This window comes from Anopheles maculipalpis, chromosome 2RL (genome assembly GCF_943734695.1).
Source record: "Anopheles maculipalpis chromosome 2RL, idAnoMacuDA_375_x, whole genome shotgun sequence".
In the NCBI taxonomy this organism is placed as follows: Eukaryota; Metazoa; Arthropoda; class Insecta; order Diptera; family Culicidae; genus Anopheles; species Anopheles maculipalpis.
Window position 1 is genome coordinate 45,477,596 of NC_064871.1, and position 16,926 is coordinate 45,494,521.

Here is a 16,926-nt window from a genome sequence, read left to right on the forward strand (position 1 = left end):
ATGCACATAACTCGCGCCCATGCTTAACGAGCTATCAATTGCAGTACCGTCAGTGATCATGGCAGATCCATGTGTGGTGGTGATGAATGGGGCTAGCCCGATTCGCGCCGGTTGATGATTGTACAGAGGTGGCGCGTGGAATACTGGAAGCGGAAAGTGTCACGTGCGAATGTGAACAAATAAAGCCGAATAAAAATGAAAAAAACATTCCACAGTAGTGGCATCCGATGTTAATGAAGGATAAGAGTAAATCCGGGTGACGCGAGTGTCCTTGGAATCATCATCCGGAGGAATCATCATCTCTTCCTATAACGAAGTGCTGCGTTGCCCTGGGTGCTCTGGTCGAACCTTGTGAAGGACGAAGTGAGAGCGAGGGACAGGGGGGCACCAACATTGCGGGGCCTCCTAGCTCTCTCTCTCTCTACCTCGAAACGTATCGCGCCACAGTTATGACAGAGTTAGCAGCGGCCAGCGCATGTTTCGATGCATTATCGGTGCTGAACAATAATGTACAACTCGTTGAGAATGGTAAGTAACAGTTCCGGTGTGTGCCCATTGCTCCCAGACTATACAAGTCCCAAACTCTAAACTTACCTGTCTTTAGCAGGTGTTGATTTTGTTGGTTAACGATCGTTTGTTGTTTGCTTTATCACTACTATACTGGGATCGGCAATGATGGTTTGGGCAAAATATTAAAATGACCTTTGATCATTATTGCTGGGTGTAACTGTTTTGTAAGATCAACAGAGAAAGGCATTCAAATAGGTAAACATAAAAAAATAGAGGAAAATATCTTTCCTGGCTTGTTTTACAGCAATTTAGACACAGATGAGGATCGTCTGATCTCTTAATATGCCTTATTGTGGTTTTTATGTGATCTAAAAGACCCAAAGCTTCTTTAAAATGTGCCAGGAATGGTAGCGGTGCCAGTCTTTCTCACGACATGATCCGGGTATTGATTCTCATTCGGTCTGTTCGGCTGTAAAAAGGGCCAACTATCCGAATGAGTATCATCAACAGGCCTAGTTAGCATGACTAAGTAGCTCGTAAAGCCAAAACGAAGAAGAAATGATAACAAATATTACAATTAAGACCACCTAATTTTGCTTAAGTGTAAAAGTGAGGTATCTAATATTGTAAAAGAAAAAAAAAATTAAAAAAAAAAGAATTCAAAAAAAGAAATTGAAGATCCTTCGAAAATTAAACAAGGCCATTCTTCTAATATATTGGGCACCCCTACATTACATTTCTAGGTTTTAACAAGTGGTCTTTTGTTCTTAAAGGTAAAATGGTTCTAATAGTTTTTTACCCAAATTTTGATATGCTTACACTTATGAAAAATACTGAAAAATAGTAGTTTAAAAAACAGATATGAAATTGGTCTTATTTTATTGTTCACTACTATATGCTGACGAAAAGGAATGTTTAAAGAGAATCGAGTAAAAAAAATTCACTCGAATCTTGTGGCTTAACCACTCACTTACGTTGGTTGTATTTTATATGCTGTAGTTGCATCACCAGAAAGATTGTTAACACTTTACTGACTGGCACACTGTTATTATCGGCTTTTATCGCCAACGTTTAGTGACCTTTATTAATTTAATTATTATTGCCAACGCTTAACGAACGGGTAATATCTCGAAAATAACCTTTTAAACAAAATTATTACAAATTACAAAACTTCTGTGATTTGAATAGATTATATAATTATGAATAGTAAAACCATAAAACATAAACACTTAAATGAATATTAAACGATCGCAACGGTCAAATATCCCCACGTGCGCGAGCCTACAATGAAGAACAATCAGCCCTAGAGAGAATCTGTGGTTGACCTACCGGCAACAATGCAGCCATATTGGCGGATGGATGGGGTCCTCCATCCGCCAATATTTACAACAACCAATTCGTTTTGAGCTTCAGCTCGGGGTCCCTCTCGAGCCGGGGGCCCCACACAGTCGCTCAGTCTGCTCAGGAAGATCCGCCTCTGACCGTGACCTTCCAGATCTTTAAGCCAAGAAGACGAAGACGATTAAGAAACATTTTTGTTAGTAAATTAATGTTTAACTTTACTTGACAAAATCTTTCCTTTTCTGGTTACACGTTAACTGGTAATGATGTGGTGGCATATGAATTACATCAGCATTTTTTAATTGATGTTTGCTATAAAACCACACTCAAAGCAACTTTCGCTGTTTAGTGGCAGGTTAAATCATTTAAATTTGCTATCGATATAACTGGAGTAACACGATAAAGATATATTAAATTAAATGTTGGATAATATCAAGTAATAAGCGGCTTAGATAAGGGAAGCAACAAATAAAGACAACAAGGGAAACAAAGATTCAAACTGCGCCAAACCCTTATCAGAAAAAAAAACGGCGTGCTTTGTGCCAATTGTGCCAATGTTATGTGTGTTCTCTTCCACAGTTTTGCGGACAGAGGCAAAACGTGTCCTCTAATTTGAGTATCTCTTTTCGAACCCTGACAGGTCCATTTTTGGGACCATAAAACCTGGGACGGGGATTCAAATCTCATACGGACCGTCCCCCATAGCAAAGACAGACTATACAACTATGTGGTTATCAATAAGTCTCGTAAGTAATGAGATGGCCAGCATGACCTTTCAGATCGTTATGCCACAAATTAGAAGGTATACAGCTTTTTTTAAGCCCTAAGAGGTTAGTCTATATAAAATAATACGAAAGAGATTATAAATCTCTTGAATAAAGTCTTTAAAATTGTATTTTATTCATCCCTTGTACATCGTTAACTACATTACGTAGTTAATGTATTCTTCCACAGGGAACACATTATGCAACAAACATGAAACCTTTTTTTATTGTTTTTTCATTTGTTTATTATTTTTAAAATTTATATTTGGGTATGACAGCTCTCCGACGTATTATCATAACTTTTTTCATGAAACACATAAGGATCAAGCTCTAAAGGATTTTACCCGTATCTGTGTAGTCAGTCGATCCATCGTACGGGGAATCCTTCCAGAGTTGATAAACACTCCTGTTGTGAGAAAGAATGCTACCTTTGGTCCACAAGGACGTCGCTGTCAAGATGGCTTGAATGGAATCATAAACAAAAAGGTCTACTTCATTATTACTTTTGATTTTATGGTAAAATTGTATAGACACGAAAGTGCGAATTCGAGAATTTGAGAAAGGAGGTAATCACATGTGACTTCTAGCAAGCCATATTGATCGTCTTTACCTCCTCTACTCACCATGAAGTTTTACAAATTATTGGCACCCTTGATTTACTCCACCTACAGCTGATTGCTCAGTCCTGCATACGGGGAGATAGTCTCGGGCGGGACTCGATACCCGGTCCAGTGTTGTCAAGACTGGTGTCGCTACAGTCTCTGTTATAGAACCGTTCAATGCAAATGAATAACTAATCAAGATCAAGATCGGCAAGAGTTTCATAGTATTATAGATTTTGATATATGCTTCTACAAAGTTCAGAAATGATGTATCAGGTTCAGTATCATCTCGGCTATGGTTGCAGTCATTATAAATTTAAATGTTTTCCACTATTTAGTAGTGTAGGTTGTTCGGAAAAAATAATTTTCTAGACTCTTTTGTAAATTGTTGTAAATTTCATGTGCTTGTTCTTGGGTTAACAACCTACTAAGATCATGTCTGCCATTTAATGGCTTACGAGATTAAACGGTACTTCTTCTCCTTTTCATAACGGCCTCTAAGGGCATGCCGGCCATCGAAACACCCGGGCCGCCCCTACCACGTACTAATAACGATAGTACTATCGGTACTACGTAGTATAATACTCCGTAGGATAATCAGTCCCCACTACTGGGGAACAGCCTGGATTGGATTTGAACCACGATCCTGCCATGTGAAGACCACTGCAGCTGTTGCGTCTACCACCGGGCCGCCCTGATTAGTCATTGAAATTCTTAAAAAGCAACGATGATTTTTATTGCTCGTTATTTTAAAATTTCAAACATTCAGCAATATGATGGAAATTTGATTCGCGAATAAAATAAAAATTTCAATTTTAAACTTGCAAATTAAATGTGTAACGAAGGTTAAACTCTATTTACCAGGTCGTAAAACTATTTGCTCTATTTTGTTGTAAATCGTACATTACATTGCCCCTGGATGACACATTACAATAAAATAAAAAAAAATTAGAAAAACACATCTGCTACAAATTATTTTTCTTTCACACACACTCAAATATGCGTATGTTTGTTCCCATTTGTATTCTCTAATCGCTATATTACCCAGCGCTCTCTTAATACTAATGCTCGATCAAACAACCAAACTATGGTGTGAAATTGTATGTGTGTGTGGAGGGTTTGTTGTATTTTTTTTACACACAATTTTCCCATCCTCACCCGCAAGAGGTAATATGTATACACACATGTGTGAAAGAGAGTATGTGTGAGTTTTTTTTTAAATTTTTTAAGCTCAATTTTCATTACGAGTTGCGCAGCTAAAGAAAATCTCACCAATATTATGAAAGAACATTTAATGTTTTCCTTCTTGTGCGTAACCCTTGGTGGCTAGCGAATGTACCATTTTCTTTAGAGTCAGGTATTATACTATATTACCTGAGTTTTAGAAATATTTATTGCAATTTGTTTTATAACTATATTGCTTCATTGAAAATAATATTTAAAATAAAACATATTTTCTGCTTCATCTTCATCTAATTTTTCTTGGCTTAACAACCTGCTAGGTCATGTTGGCCATTTGTTTCATTTATTTATGGAGGCTTTAAGTTTTAAAAACTACATTCACCTTCTAATTCATTCTGGTCATCTAATCGATTTATGAAATTTATTGATGCTACATAGCTGGATAGTCTGTCCTCTCTACCGGACCTCTCCATGATAGTTCATTTAAATATACAAAAAAAGTTACTCCTTGCAAAACGTGTAACACAAATACAGACAATAGAATATCTTCCGTTTTTTTAATATAATTTTGTAAAAGCTTAAAAACCATACTACTCGACCAATTTTTATGTGGCATTTGATTAATCAATAAATGAATTCTGAGTGTTCTTTTCCCATTTTGATGAAAATATTATCAAAACACATGAACAGTAAAATTGTAAAATTCAAACATTCATCAAATTAAAATTTAAACAAATTGTTATGTTTTAGGTAATCTCTTCTTTATCTCTTAAACTTGAGCATTGCAATATATAAAAAGAGAGCTTATAAAAATTGAAAAACCCCTTTTTTGGGTCAAAAATTTTTTAAACTTTTTTTCTGGTTATTTATTCACGCTGTAAGTGCTCTACAAAATTGATATGCTTTTACCAAATGTTACAATAGTTTTGCCTAGCAGAGGTATCGAAAGCAGTAGTTTGAAATTCGCATATAAAGCTGAAGCTATAAGCTTCCCAACAATACTTTCAATCTCTCTCAAATGTTCTAAAACATCAACATAATGTTTTTTTTCAACTAAAAAACCCTTTAATAGAAGGGTTAATACGTTTGGGGAGTGCGTGTCTGCGTGTGTACAGGAGGAATGTAATTAATCGGCCACACACACGCGGTTACCCAGGGTAGGGTGAGTGAGTGCATGAGTCAAATAGACAATGTTTCATTTCCCTTCGCCCCAGATGGAGATTAAGCCATCCTTTCCCCCACCCCACCGTGCTGTACCTTACCATAGGTACCAGCAACTATGAATGAGAACACCCCTTAGGGATTCTATGCGTACGCGTGTGTGTGTGTGTGTGTGTTCGTGAAGTAGGTTGTACTATCGTGATCGCGAACGCAAATATTCTGTCACAATCACGTTTTCACGCACATCGTTCTCGCCCATCCGCGCGCGATGAGAGAAAATGGAGCAAGCAAGAGCGAGAGCGATCGCTCCTCAACATCCCAGACCGCTGATGCGCGGGATCCTCGCGTGCGATCTCCCCTGTTACTGCGTGTACTCGGCGGAGCTAGGCGGCGCCAGACTAGCTAGTATAGCGCTTAGTGTAGTCGTAGTCGCTGGCTGGCCTAGGTGGTGGCTGCTGCTGCTACTGCTGGTGCACAACTCTTATCCTTTCAAGGCCTGGAATCGACCGGAGAACAAGCTCTCTTGGGATGATTTTGCAGGGCTTGTGGAGTGTGAGGGAAATTCAAATCACACGTTTTCTTACTCCATTCCGTTTTCTTTTTGCTGTGCTTTGTTTCTCGTTTCATCGGCCCGCTCGTAAAACGCGATAATCGGACTTCCTGCGTGCGGGGGAAAATTCACTCTGTGTGTATGTGTGTGCTGCACCTGTTCCAAACGTGTGCATCCTGTGCCTTGTGAATCTGCGGAAACACTCATGCTTGGTGGGTGCGTTCCGGCGGTGAAAATCAATGCAACCCACTACACCTTGGATACCGATCTACTACTACATTCGTCTTGGTCCGGGCTGATTCTACGTTGTCCGACATCACCTACATCGCCCACATCTGGCCGATGTCCCACGTTGCATCGCTCGGTACGATGATTCTAGTGTGCAGCATCTGCGGGGCTCCCCATTACACCCAAAACTGCCCAGAGTATGCCAAAGGAGATCATGTAAGTACAACTCTTTAAACCATGGTTAAATGAAGGTAATCAATAATCACATCACATGTTTTGAGCATGGAAATGAACTTGAAGAAGTCGCTCCACGAGGAATGTTTTTCATGCTATTGCAACATTGTGTATGAGTCGTTGGAAAAACAATGACTTCTTCTCAATGACTAATTGATCACTAATGCAGTTCATACGGCCGTTGGGCGCTTGGGACCACCATGCGGTTAGGAAAGATCTAGCAGGACTCTGTAGAGCAATGAATTCCTTTTATGGAAGAAAATAGCGATCACGTTCTCACCACCCTAATCTTGTCGTTCGTCGTGCGTATATGTGTTTTCTGACAGTTATGCTCTTCTGGTGTGTTTTGTAAGCTCATGCGATCGAGCTCGTCGTGTGTGCGTGTGTGCACACTTCCGCCCAATCCAATCCAACTAGAGGAGGGGGGATAGAGAGAGAGAGAGAGAGAGTGATACTCATCCTTCACATCCTGACCAACCAAAAAAATAAGAAACTCCTAGCCCGATCAATTCGTTCTCGGAGTGTGCTGGAATGATGCAGCAGGCCGTTGACAAAATGTTCACTTTCTCCGATTAAATTATATAATTTACGCATTTTATAATGTCCATGACAACACACACATGTGCGCAATCCGGTCCTGTTTTTGGTAGCTGTCTGCGCAGCAGCAGTCCGCGCTCGCTCTCGCAACTACCGTCCGCCAAATCGTGGCTGATACGGACGGCAGTTGGGTTTCCGTTGGATAGATGGCTGCCGATGGAGGGCTAGACGAGAGGCCACCGGGTTAGAAGGGAAACGGCATGATCAGGAACGTGCACCTCCACTCCCGCAGTGGAGGTGCGGGGGGAGAGTTCTAAAGAAGGAAGTAATCTCGTGGTGGTGGTGGTGGTGGTGCGTGATCGGTAATGGTAGTGGAGAAAAAAACGTCAATATTTTTATCCTCAACTGGCACACGACTACAGCGACGGAAACTGGCACGGAAAACCCGCGTGCGTGTGTGTCTGTGGGCACGGAAAATCATCCAAGTATTGGTGGAAAAACTTTTCGTCGAAGATCGCGAGATACGGCGAGCAAGGAAGAGAGTAGGATCCACCGAAACTGAGCTAGCAGGAGAATAATAGAGAGTGAGGAAAAACTTTATGGAAAACACATTGCGTTTTTTTTTGTGTTTGCTGAGATAGACCTACGACGACGACGACCACTTTGCAAATGGTTGGATCGTGTCGGAAAACCATGCTTAGAGCAGAGGAAGATGGTGATCGTGAAGTAGTACTGCTGTGTGTTTTTGGTGTGTTACGCTTCACACTTCTGTTCTGTCCCCCTTGGCAGTCTACACTCCTCCCTCTCGGGGTTTTCCATCTGTGAAGTTTTTACAACCATTAACGAGTGAACGGATACGCTCTCTTCAGTACAATTTTCCTCGTTTTCACTTTGTATGGTGAATTGGTGTCATCTGACACGGATCCAGAACATTGGGGAGGACCTCACAAATACAGCTACTATGTTGTGAATTCCATTCCAACCATTCCAGTGCGGTTGCCAGTGCATGAAATGCATTCGTATGTTCATTTTCATGTGGGGGAAAGAACTCGTATGAGCAGCAGTAGTACATCATGTAAAATAATCTATATGTTTTGCCCATTTCTTCAAGAAGTCCCACTATCATATGTCCGATTCGTTTTGGTTGCTTCCAGGTTAAGGATAAGCCTGCGCTTAACCTTTCAAGGTCGTCGGTTCCGAACGGCCTGCTGATAATGGACACCCATGCCGGCAGCTGTGTCGTCACGTCGCAAAAGTTTGCCAAGGGAACCCGGTTCGGTCCGCTGCTCGCCCAGAAATCGTACGTCCCGATCAAGAACCTTCCATTTCCGCTCGTACTGTTCGCCGGACCGTACTACCAGCAGGAGGAGCACGAGTACAGTAACGATTTGCAGTCCCTGCTCAGCGGTACCCGCAACATCTACCTAGACACACGGAACGAATCCAAGTGCAACTGGATGATCCACGTTAACTTGGCGCGGTTTTCCAACGAGCAGAATCTTATTTGTTATCAGGTAAGACAAAGACGTAAATCTTGCATGTCCTATGTGTAACTGGTACGCGACTCGAGCATATTGTTATCACAAAATGTGTAATACCGATTGCTATCGGCGTAGGGGGGTGTGTAGCGCGCGCTAATGGTGTGTAATTTTTCCCAATGGTTCCCGATTGCTTATCATTAGTACGCGATCGGGAGTGTAGTAAGCGAAACTGGTGGTCCAAAACAATTGTAATTAACGCTCGCTTATCTTTGAAATAGTTGTTTAAGGACAGATTAACTCTCGAATCGCAAGGGGCGAATGTTCATTTGCACAGTAGCTTAAGAAATGGGCTGGCTTCCCGTCGGTAGTTACTTTGTTAGCCTCAGTTAGCAGTTTATTCATAAATTATTGTTTTGTGTGTTTATTTTTAGGAAAATGATGAAATCTACTACACTGCAATAAAGGACATCGAATTAGGAGACATATTGAGAGTGTGGTACTCGCGTAACTACGCCGCCAAAATTGGTGCCTCCATGCTGGAACCCAGCCCTTACGATATCTGCACCAATATACTCCGCTCTGTCAGTATGGATTACGGGTTCGATTTGGAAAAGAACCAAAGCAGCAGCTTCTTAATGGACGATGTTTACAACCGTCCATCTGTTACCGTTGGAAGCTGTGGAAGTACCGGACACGTGATAACATCGGTGTCACACAACAGTGCCGGAAGCAATGCCAGCACGCTAAATGCAAACGGAACGTCCTGCATATCTTCCATGGTGCTGTCGCCTGCTTTCGACGATCGAGCCTTACTCCATCGAGATTTAGGATGTGGCAATGGTAATTGTGATGGACGAGATTCGATCGATATCGATAGTAACAACAATAGCAGCAGCTTCTGTATGGTGGACACCGACAATGAGAGTCCAGCAAATGGAAAGGGAGGTAGTATAGGATCGCCAGCTTCCACGACGATCACCTACGATACGGTTTCGTTACCACCAATCGATAGTCTGATGAAAACGACTTCACCTAAATACTCTACCTCCGCGTCGCAGCAGCACATCTTTGATATGGATCTGCTCGATTCAGGAGTCTCTACGCACGTGCCTGATTTGGTGGATGATTATTTCAACACATCATCGCTCATTCATTCTAGTCATCATGAGCCTCCTCAATCACATCATCATCATCATCACCACGATCACGAGTTCCTTGAATATCAGCATGGTGTGGAACAGCATCACCATCAGCACAGTATGATAGCTCCGAATCTGCAACAGCACCATCAAGGAGAACTGATCTGTTCATCGATGCTCATGGACACGGCAACCAATGACGCACGATTGCCACGGCATGCATACTCCACGGAACAGATATCGCCAGTACATCATATGCAATACACACAACAACATCATCATCATCAGCAGCAACTGGGAGGACCAATGTCATCCGTGACTGAGTTTCAGTGCCTTCCAAATGATACGCTAAGTCCTGCGGACTTGATCAATATTTCCCTCGGTGCTAGTGATGTAAACATTTCGTTCGAAACGGGATTCGGAGATACGGCAACAGTTGGTGGGTTAACCGATCCAGCGAGCCACAATCTACTCAGCTACGACAGAGGGACAGATGATATAGATGGACCATTCGGTGATGGCACTGCTGGATTCGATTTGCTAGCATCGACTAACGCTGCGAACGAAACTGACGGTCAATCTGATAAAATGCATAGCCGATTCTCATCCTCATCTGATTCGCTGATCACACTGCACGACACAGGAGGACTGGGAGGAGCGACAACCGGCACACCGACACCAAGTTCAATGATCGCAATGGCAGTCAATTCCGGGCTAGAAGGAGATACGGACAAAAAGTATGTTTGTGAGGTGTGCCTACGCAAGTACATGACCAAATCGAATCTCGACAAGCACGTGCGCAAACACAATCTCTACCTGTGTGTGTTTTGCATGAAGCTATTCCAGCAGGCAGATGAGTTGAAAGAGCACGAGTGTAGCGAACGAAAATCGAAAACGGCATATCTACACTGTCCCAAATGTTTGAAGGTACTGTCAAACTCTTGGTCATTGCAAAGGCACATGAAAATACACAAAGATCTCACACCGGACGAATCAGCTATAGTATCAAACAGTGGAGTTGTAGCCGTAGAGCAGCTTGAAAAGCTATCCGGAGATGGAACAAACGGTTCCAAAGCGTCCAATGCATCATTCGATGATTTATCGAATCCAGCACCGATTGAAGATTTAAAACCAAGCATCGAAGCACTGGAAGGATCGGCAAACATTGCAGCGTTGCGGTTTACGACACACAGTGACAATAAAAACGATATGCTCGACTCAGATATGGCTACCAATGCTCCACCATTGCTAACGGAAGCGGAGATAAAGAAGGAACCCAACAATACGGGCTCGACGCCGGCCTCTCCGCAAACCACAAACTCATCGGCGTTGCCCACTCTCACAACCATCATCCCAATTACGAACATGTGCTCCAGTCAGGATATGATCACGAACGTACAGGCTGCCAACGGAAAGCAACTGTACAAGTGTATCGTTTGTTCGAAGCTATTCAAAAATCCCAACGCACTCGAGAAGCATCTCCGCAAGGTGCACACCGTCTATACCGTTTCGAATGATTACAAATCAGAAAAGAAAGTACTGAACCAATTGAATCAGAAGAAAACCTCACCAATAAAACCTGCGATCGCCAAAGCGTTGGCTACAAAGTTATCCCAAAAGAGTAAAAAACAAGAAGAGATGGCCGCAGCAGCTGCAGCCGCAGCGGCAGCAGCAGCGGCGGCGAAGTCCGTGGTGACATCAGTGCTTCCCAATTCTGCTGAACGAAATTTGGAAGAGCATGTTTTGTCACGAAATGCTACCAGTGCTGGTACATTGGTAAAGCAAGCGCATCATGGAGCAGCAATGACCGTATCGGTTCCATCATCATCGTCCACGGAACATAGTGGACAGTTGAGGGTGCACAGTAAAAAGAAACATTCATCCGGATGTATCAGTGACACTGGCAGATCCTCCATTGATAATATGTACAGCGGAGGCACTGTACCTCTTGCAGGAGCACAGATCGTGGGTATCAACAGTACAATCACTGGCGTTAGGATTACTGACACACTGCTACCTTCTGCCAATAGCGCAGATACCTCAATGCGCGATATGACGGCGATCGCAAACGGTACAGGCCCATCGACCGTAGCACCCTCACCGGCAGCTGGCAAATCTCACAGCATCATCATCATTTCCAATGTGGAACTTACCAAAAACAACCTGATCGATACTAGTCAACTGTTTCTCAATCAGGGTGGTGCCACGCACGGTACCCACGGAACAGGCAGCAGTAGCGGTACCATTAACGCGCTAGGAAATAAAATCGATCTTAAAGTATTAAACTCAACCGACAAACTACCCAAGCTGGTGCCCATCTCGAGCCATCATCATCAGCAGCAGCACAATCATCAGCTGCTTCATCATTCTCATCTCCATCAGCAGCAGAGCGTGGTTGGGGCAACCTTAAGCGGTACAACTACCTTACAGCTTTCCGGTACCACCATAATGGTTCCTTCGGGTATGACTGCTACAACTACGTCGTGCCATAAAAGTGATGCTACTGAAGGTTCATGTTCAATATCCGATGGGCATCGTTACATTAATGGAGGTATTCTAACGACACCAGGCTCCTCAACTTCATCCTCATCCTCCTCCGCTACAATTGTTGCCCAAAATTCGGCTATGCTTACACTTTCGAACGTGTCAGTGGTAGAATCCAACGGTGGTAGTGTGGTGAACAACAGTGGACTGGACGATGCAAGCGTCGACGATAAACAGCAAATTGACAAACTCAACATATGTCTTAACCAGGAAGACTTATCCGTAAGTAGATTTTACACCGTTTTATCGCTTTTTCGTAGTTATCTATTGTTCTTGTATTATATCAATCAGCATTCTAACTTCGAATCAGGGTTGCCATATGTTATTTTGCTACACTAGATTTCAAAATGTGTGTCTCATTCTGTCCCACGTTTAGAATGTGATATGTTGAGAACTTTCAAGAAGTCAACAATCCGTAAGGATGCATAGGAATTCTGGCTGGTAGAGGTCTTTGAAGATCGTACTCAAATTGGTTGAATACTAATCCATTTCAAAATGCTTATAAAAATATGGCTACCCTGCTAGTATGTGTATGTGTGTATGAGACCAACTTAATCAGCTTGAGCAGCTTCACTAACGATATTTTTTTCTATTACCTACCTCTCTTTCTCTCTATCTCTCTCTCAATATGTAATCATCGCAATTTGTGTCTTTATAAAAAATGGCTTTTGCACGCTTCATCAAATGCAATTATGATGGTGTTTGCATCGCGTTACAATAGGACGATCGCGAATGCACACTAACACCCGATGAGTGCAGCAACATCTCGCAATCAGCACAATCGTTCCCCTGTGAGGAGTGTGATCGTGTGTTCACAAAGGTAAAGAAACAGATTTAATCGCTTTTCGCATTTTCCTAATTTGTCATATATGTTTTGTGTTTAAATTGCTGATTGCAGCAACATTGAATGATACTTTGGACTAACTTTGGACGGCAATACGAAAACTGACAACCTACAGAGCTAAATGTATTATTTGTTGTACTCGAATTACATGCTTAGTTTTATGCTATAAAATCATTAAACTCTTTTGAGAACTTAACAACTTAGTTGAACCTGTTTTGTTGGCTACAGGCTCTGAGGATTAGGTTCACCTTTGAAGGTTTGCTCAAAATTGCTAATAGAACCTGCTGAGGTCATCTACGTATCTCTTCATTTGACGACTTGATTACGCAAGAACTGCTTATCGTACTTTTAATATATGAGAATATCTTAATACGCTCTACCTACCCTAGCTATTTGGACGTAGCTTAAGTTCCCAGAGTAAAAAAGGATATGTTTTAACTTAAAAAATCCTAGGAGTGTCTGCTTCAAAGTTATAGGTTGCATCTACAAAGAAGGTGTCATGATGATGATAAGTTCCAATTCTTACCCCAACACAGGTTTGAGAAGGACGAAATTTTGGTTACGATATTTTTATTCTGAAATAATTTAGCATAAAAGTAAAAGTAAAAAAGCTACCAGTAAGTGGAGGCATCGACGAGCATTCTGAATAATCCATCGATTAACGCTTCTAAGATTACCAAAATGATTCCACTAAGGAAGACGGGTTCAATCCCATATTCGTAGGTATTCTTTACAAAGCAAATCAAGAACCAAACATTGGAACTTATTCGCTTCATTTTTTTAAAAACACCACTCTAACATCCATAAAGTCAGCTCCAACGTCTAATACCAACGAGTGTTTTAAGGGACTACCTTCCGAAGCAGAGAAATCTAATGTATCTGAAATAAGTCGCGCACAATCATCAATGTATTAATCGGTTGTGACTTCCCAGAGTGTTCGCACACAGAGAACTCTTCCAAATGACGTCCATTGCAGGATGTCTAGCATAATATTAGACGATGTACGTCGATCACAACACAACACAGCCTCATAGTAATTCGATTTTGCAACCGTTGAAGCTTCATTATTCGTCCTTTATTGCCAAGAAATGGAATGGACGAGCAGATATCAAAGAATGGTGATATGAGCGATTTGTAGAGGTATTTTTTCTCAAATTCATATACGATTACCTTGCAACCGTGGACGGAAAGCCGATAGAGATCATTATGGGAAAATTTTTGGTTTTGTTATAGTTTCTCAAAGATTGAGAGGTCTCCATAATGTCCACCGTTCAGTAAGTTGCCGTTGGAAGTATCACGTTACAACTGAATGAAGGAGTTGCCGGATGTAGATCCAAAAATTATTTATTGTAGCCGTAAAACTGCAAAACAAACATGTGTATAGCATATTTATCATACAAGCAATTGGGTAGTGAGCTCGAGAGCTACCGGGAGGCCTCACCTCAATAAACTAAGGACTTTGATCACACTCTTCTATTTCAAAATAGTCCTCACGAGGTAGCTCTACTTCCTCTTTGAGCTCTTCTCGCTCAATGTACGTGGAGCTACCGGGAGGCCTCAGCTCTCAAATGTTAGTGAACAGTTGCCATCTCTTCTTTTAAAAAGAGCTACTTTACACAACAATACATACAATGCTTACATCAGATTGTAAATATGTGCTTTTTTATGGCACCAGCTTGTACCGATTAGAATTAGAGGCATTAAGGCAGTTTGTTTGCAAATGTTTCATTAATTTGAATTAACTTATTTTTGTTCGTAGAATTATCAACTGAAGCGACACATGGAAATTCATGACAGCGTATACTACACCTGTCCGTACTGCGATCGTGGCCCCTTGAAGGCAAAGGCTTCGCTACGAAAGCATCTCTACAATGCGCACGCAGATCGGGCACCACCGAAAGAGCAGATGAACAAATTCATCACCACCCTTGTGGTGACGGATGAAACCGTGCTTCGCGAGCTTGCCATGAAGAATGAACGTAAAATTCGGAACAAAAGTGTTAAAATGCAAGCTAAACTAATCCAACAGCAGCAAATGCAACAGCAACAACAATCGCCACAAGTGCAAACTATGACCACGATTGATATCTCATCTCCTGGCGATAATTTCGCGTGCCCTTCACCTGCTGTGCACGCACCAACCGATGGAGGTGGAATAATTTTGTACGAAAACGAACTTTCGGAATCGGTGCTGAGTGATCAGGTCGAAGATATGCTTACGTTCAAAACCATCTTCCCAACGGAAGAGGGAAGCATCGGTGAGGGGTCCATGATCGATGAACAGATCGATCATATGGTGTTGGAAAACTGCGATCAAAGTAGTACATGTAGCAGCAACAATGCGCCAAATCATGACACGGAAAAGAAGCGAAAAGCGTGCACAGATGGTCGAGAACTTCACCGCCAATCACACCAACAACATATGCCAACGCAAAGGACCATCGCTGATGGTAAACGAATGAAGATTACCAGCCCATCAACGGCAGGCCCTAGTGGTAGTATTGACCAGACAAACAACACAATTTCCACCTCTTTAGATGAACCGTACGGAGTTGATTCACTGCACGAAACCAATCACCCCAGTGGTCCTATTCATCCATTATCAAATGGTGCGAATAATGCACTTCGCTATTTACGCAAACAGAACTCAAATTCAATTCCAACGACGACGATGGCCAACAGTCCTGCAAATGATTTAGTGGCACCTAGTGGGTCGTCATCATCGCACGGCCATCATCATGGGCATCATACGGCACAACATGGTCAACCGTATCAACAGCTGCATCAGGGTAACAGCGGTCCAACTACCGCGCTGGACGGTAACGGTCAACTCAATTTGGACAGTCTGTTCGGTAACATATCGATCGACAACTATGAGTTTGATGATAATGCAACGATTCCATCGTTCAGTTTAATTGAGGAAAAGTTTAAAACCTCGTTCGACCAGATCCAGGAGAAGCTTGACGCGGAACTACCGTTCGATGAGGAGCAGATCAAGTGGCAAAACAATATCATGACAAATGATTCGTCCAACGAAATCGGCGACAAGCTGCTGACCGGCGAAGGAAACATCATGCTTACATAGTTTCTTTTAAGGTTTTAGGGTTTTTTTTCCTTTTTGTTTAAAAAGTAAGAACAACGCTAACACACATAATTCTCGTCCTTTTGTCTGCAAATTCCGTTGTGTACACAAACACACATTTCAAAAGTTTTTTGTTGTTTAATTTGACTATTTAATTATTTTATCTATTAATAGGTAGGCTGTAATTGTGAAGCTTTTTGCATATAGATGTTTGACATACTAAAATATCCTACAACCATTGGCCACGCCCGAACCGGGGAAGGGTCGGTGTGTTGATTTTTAATTTATTCAACTATTTATTCAATTTTTTCTTGTTCAAAATAGTTTTTGCTTGAAGTTGAAATGGTGGTTTGTTCAATTTGATACACACATTTACGTAAAAAGGCACATGCGAGGAATCCTTTTTGTAAAAAAAAGTCTTAATAACCATATGATATTTTTTATCGAATTAACGTGCGTCCACTCTAAAAATGATTTTTTGCGCATAAAAAAATTAAGCTTTAATTCATCTTGCCATACTGTTTTATGCTTTTGTTTTGTAGTATATTTAATTATTAAACGATTATAGAAAATTGTTTTGTATCTCGTGCTCGGAAAATAACATTATGAATGGGGCAGAAAGGGCAAAACACCACCACTACCAAAATGGAAAAAATTGTACAACAATCGCGTATCATGTAAATCATAAGATTATTTCTATATACATAATTTTGATTTGCAAAATCCT

The 16,926-nt window shown here is 41.7% G+C and overlaps 2 protein-coding genes across 2 annotated transcripts in view; one reads left to right on the forward strand and one right to left on the reverse strand.

Moving 5' to 3' along the window:
• Positions 1 to 16,926, reverse strand: part of LOC126557078 (proline-, glutamic acid- and leucine-rich protein 1-like) — a 265,735-nt gene that overhangs the window by 160,529 nt on the left and 88,280 nt on the right. The window lies entirely within an intron of this gene.
• LOC126556642 (uncharacterized) lies at positions 450 to 16,202 on the forward strand. The gene is made up of 6 exons (XM_050212030.1): positions 450 to 528; positions 6,490 to 6,554; positions 8,264 to 8,623; positions 9,022 to 12,495; positions 12,995 to 13,093; positions 14,877 to 16,202. The coding sequence occupies exons 1-6, from the start codon at positions 450 to 452 to the stop codon at positions 16,200 to 16,202; spliced, it is 5,403 nt and encodes a 1,800-aa protein (XP_050067987.1).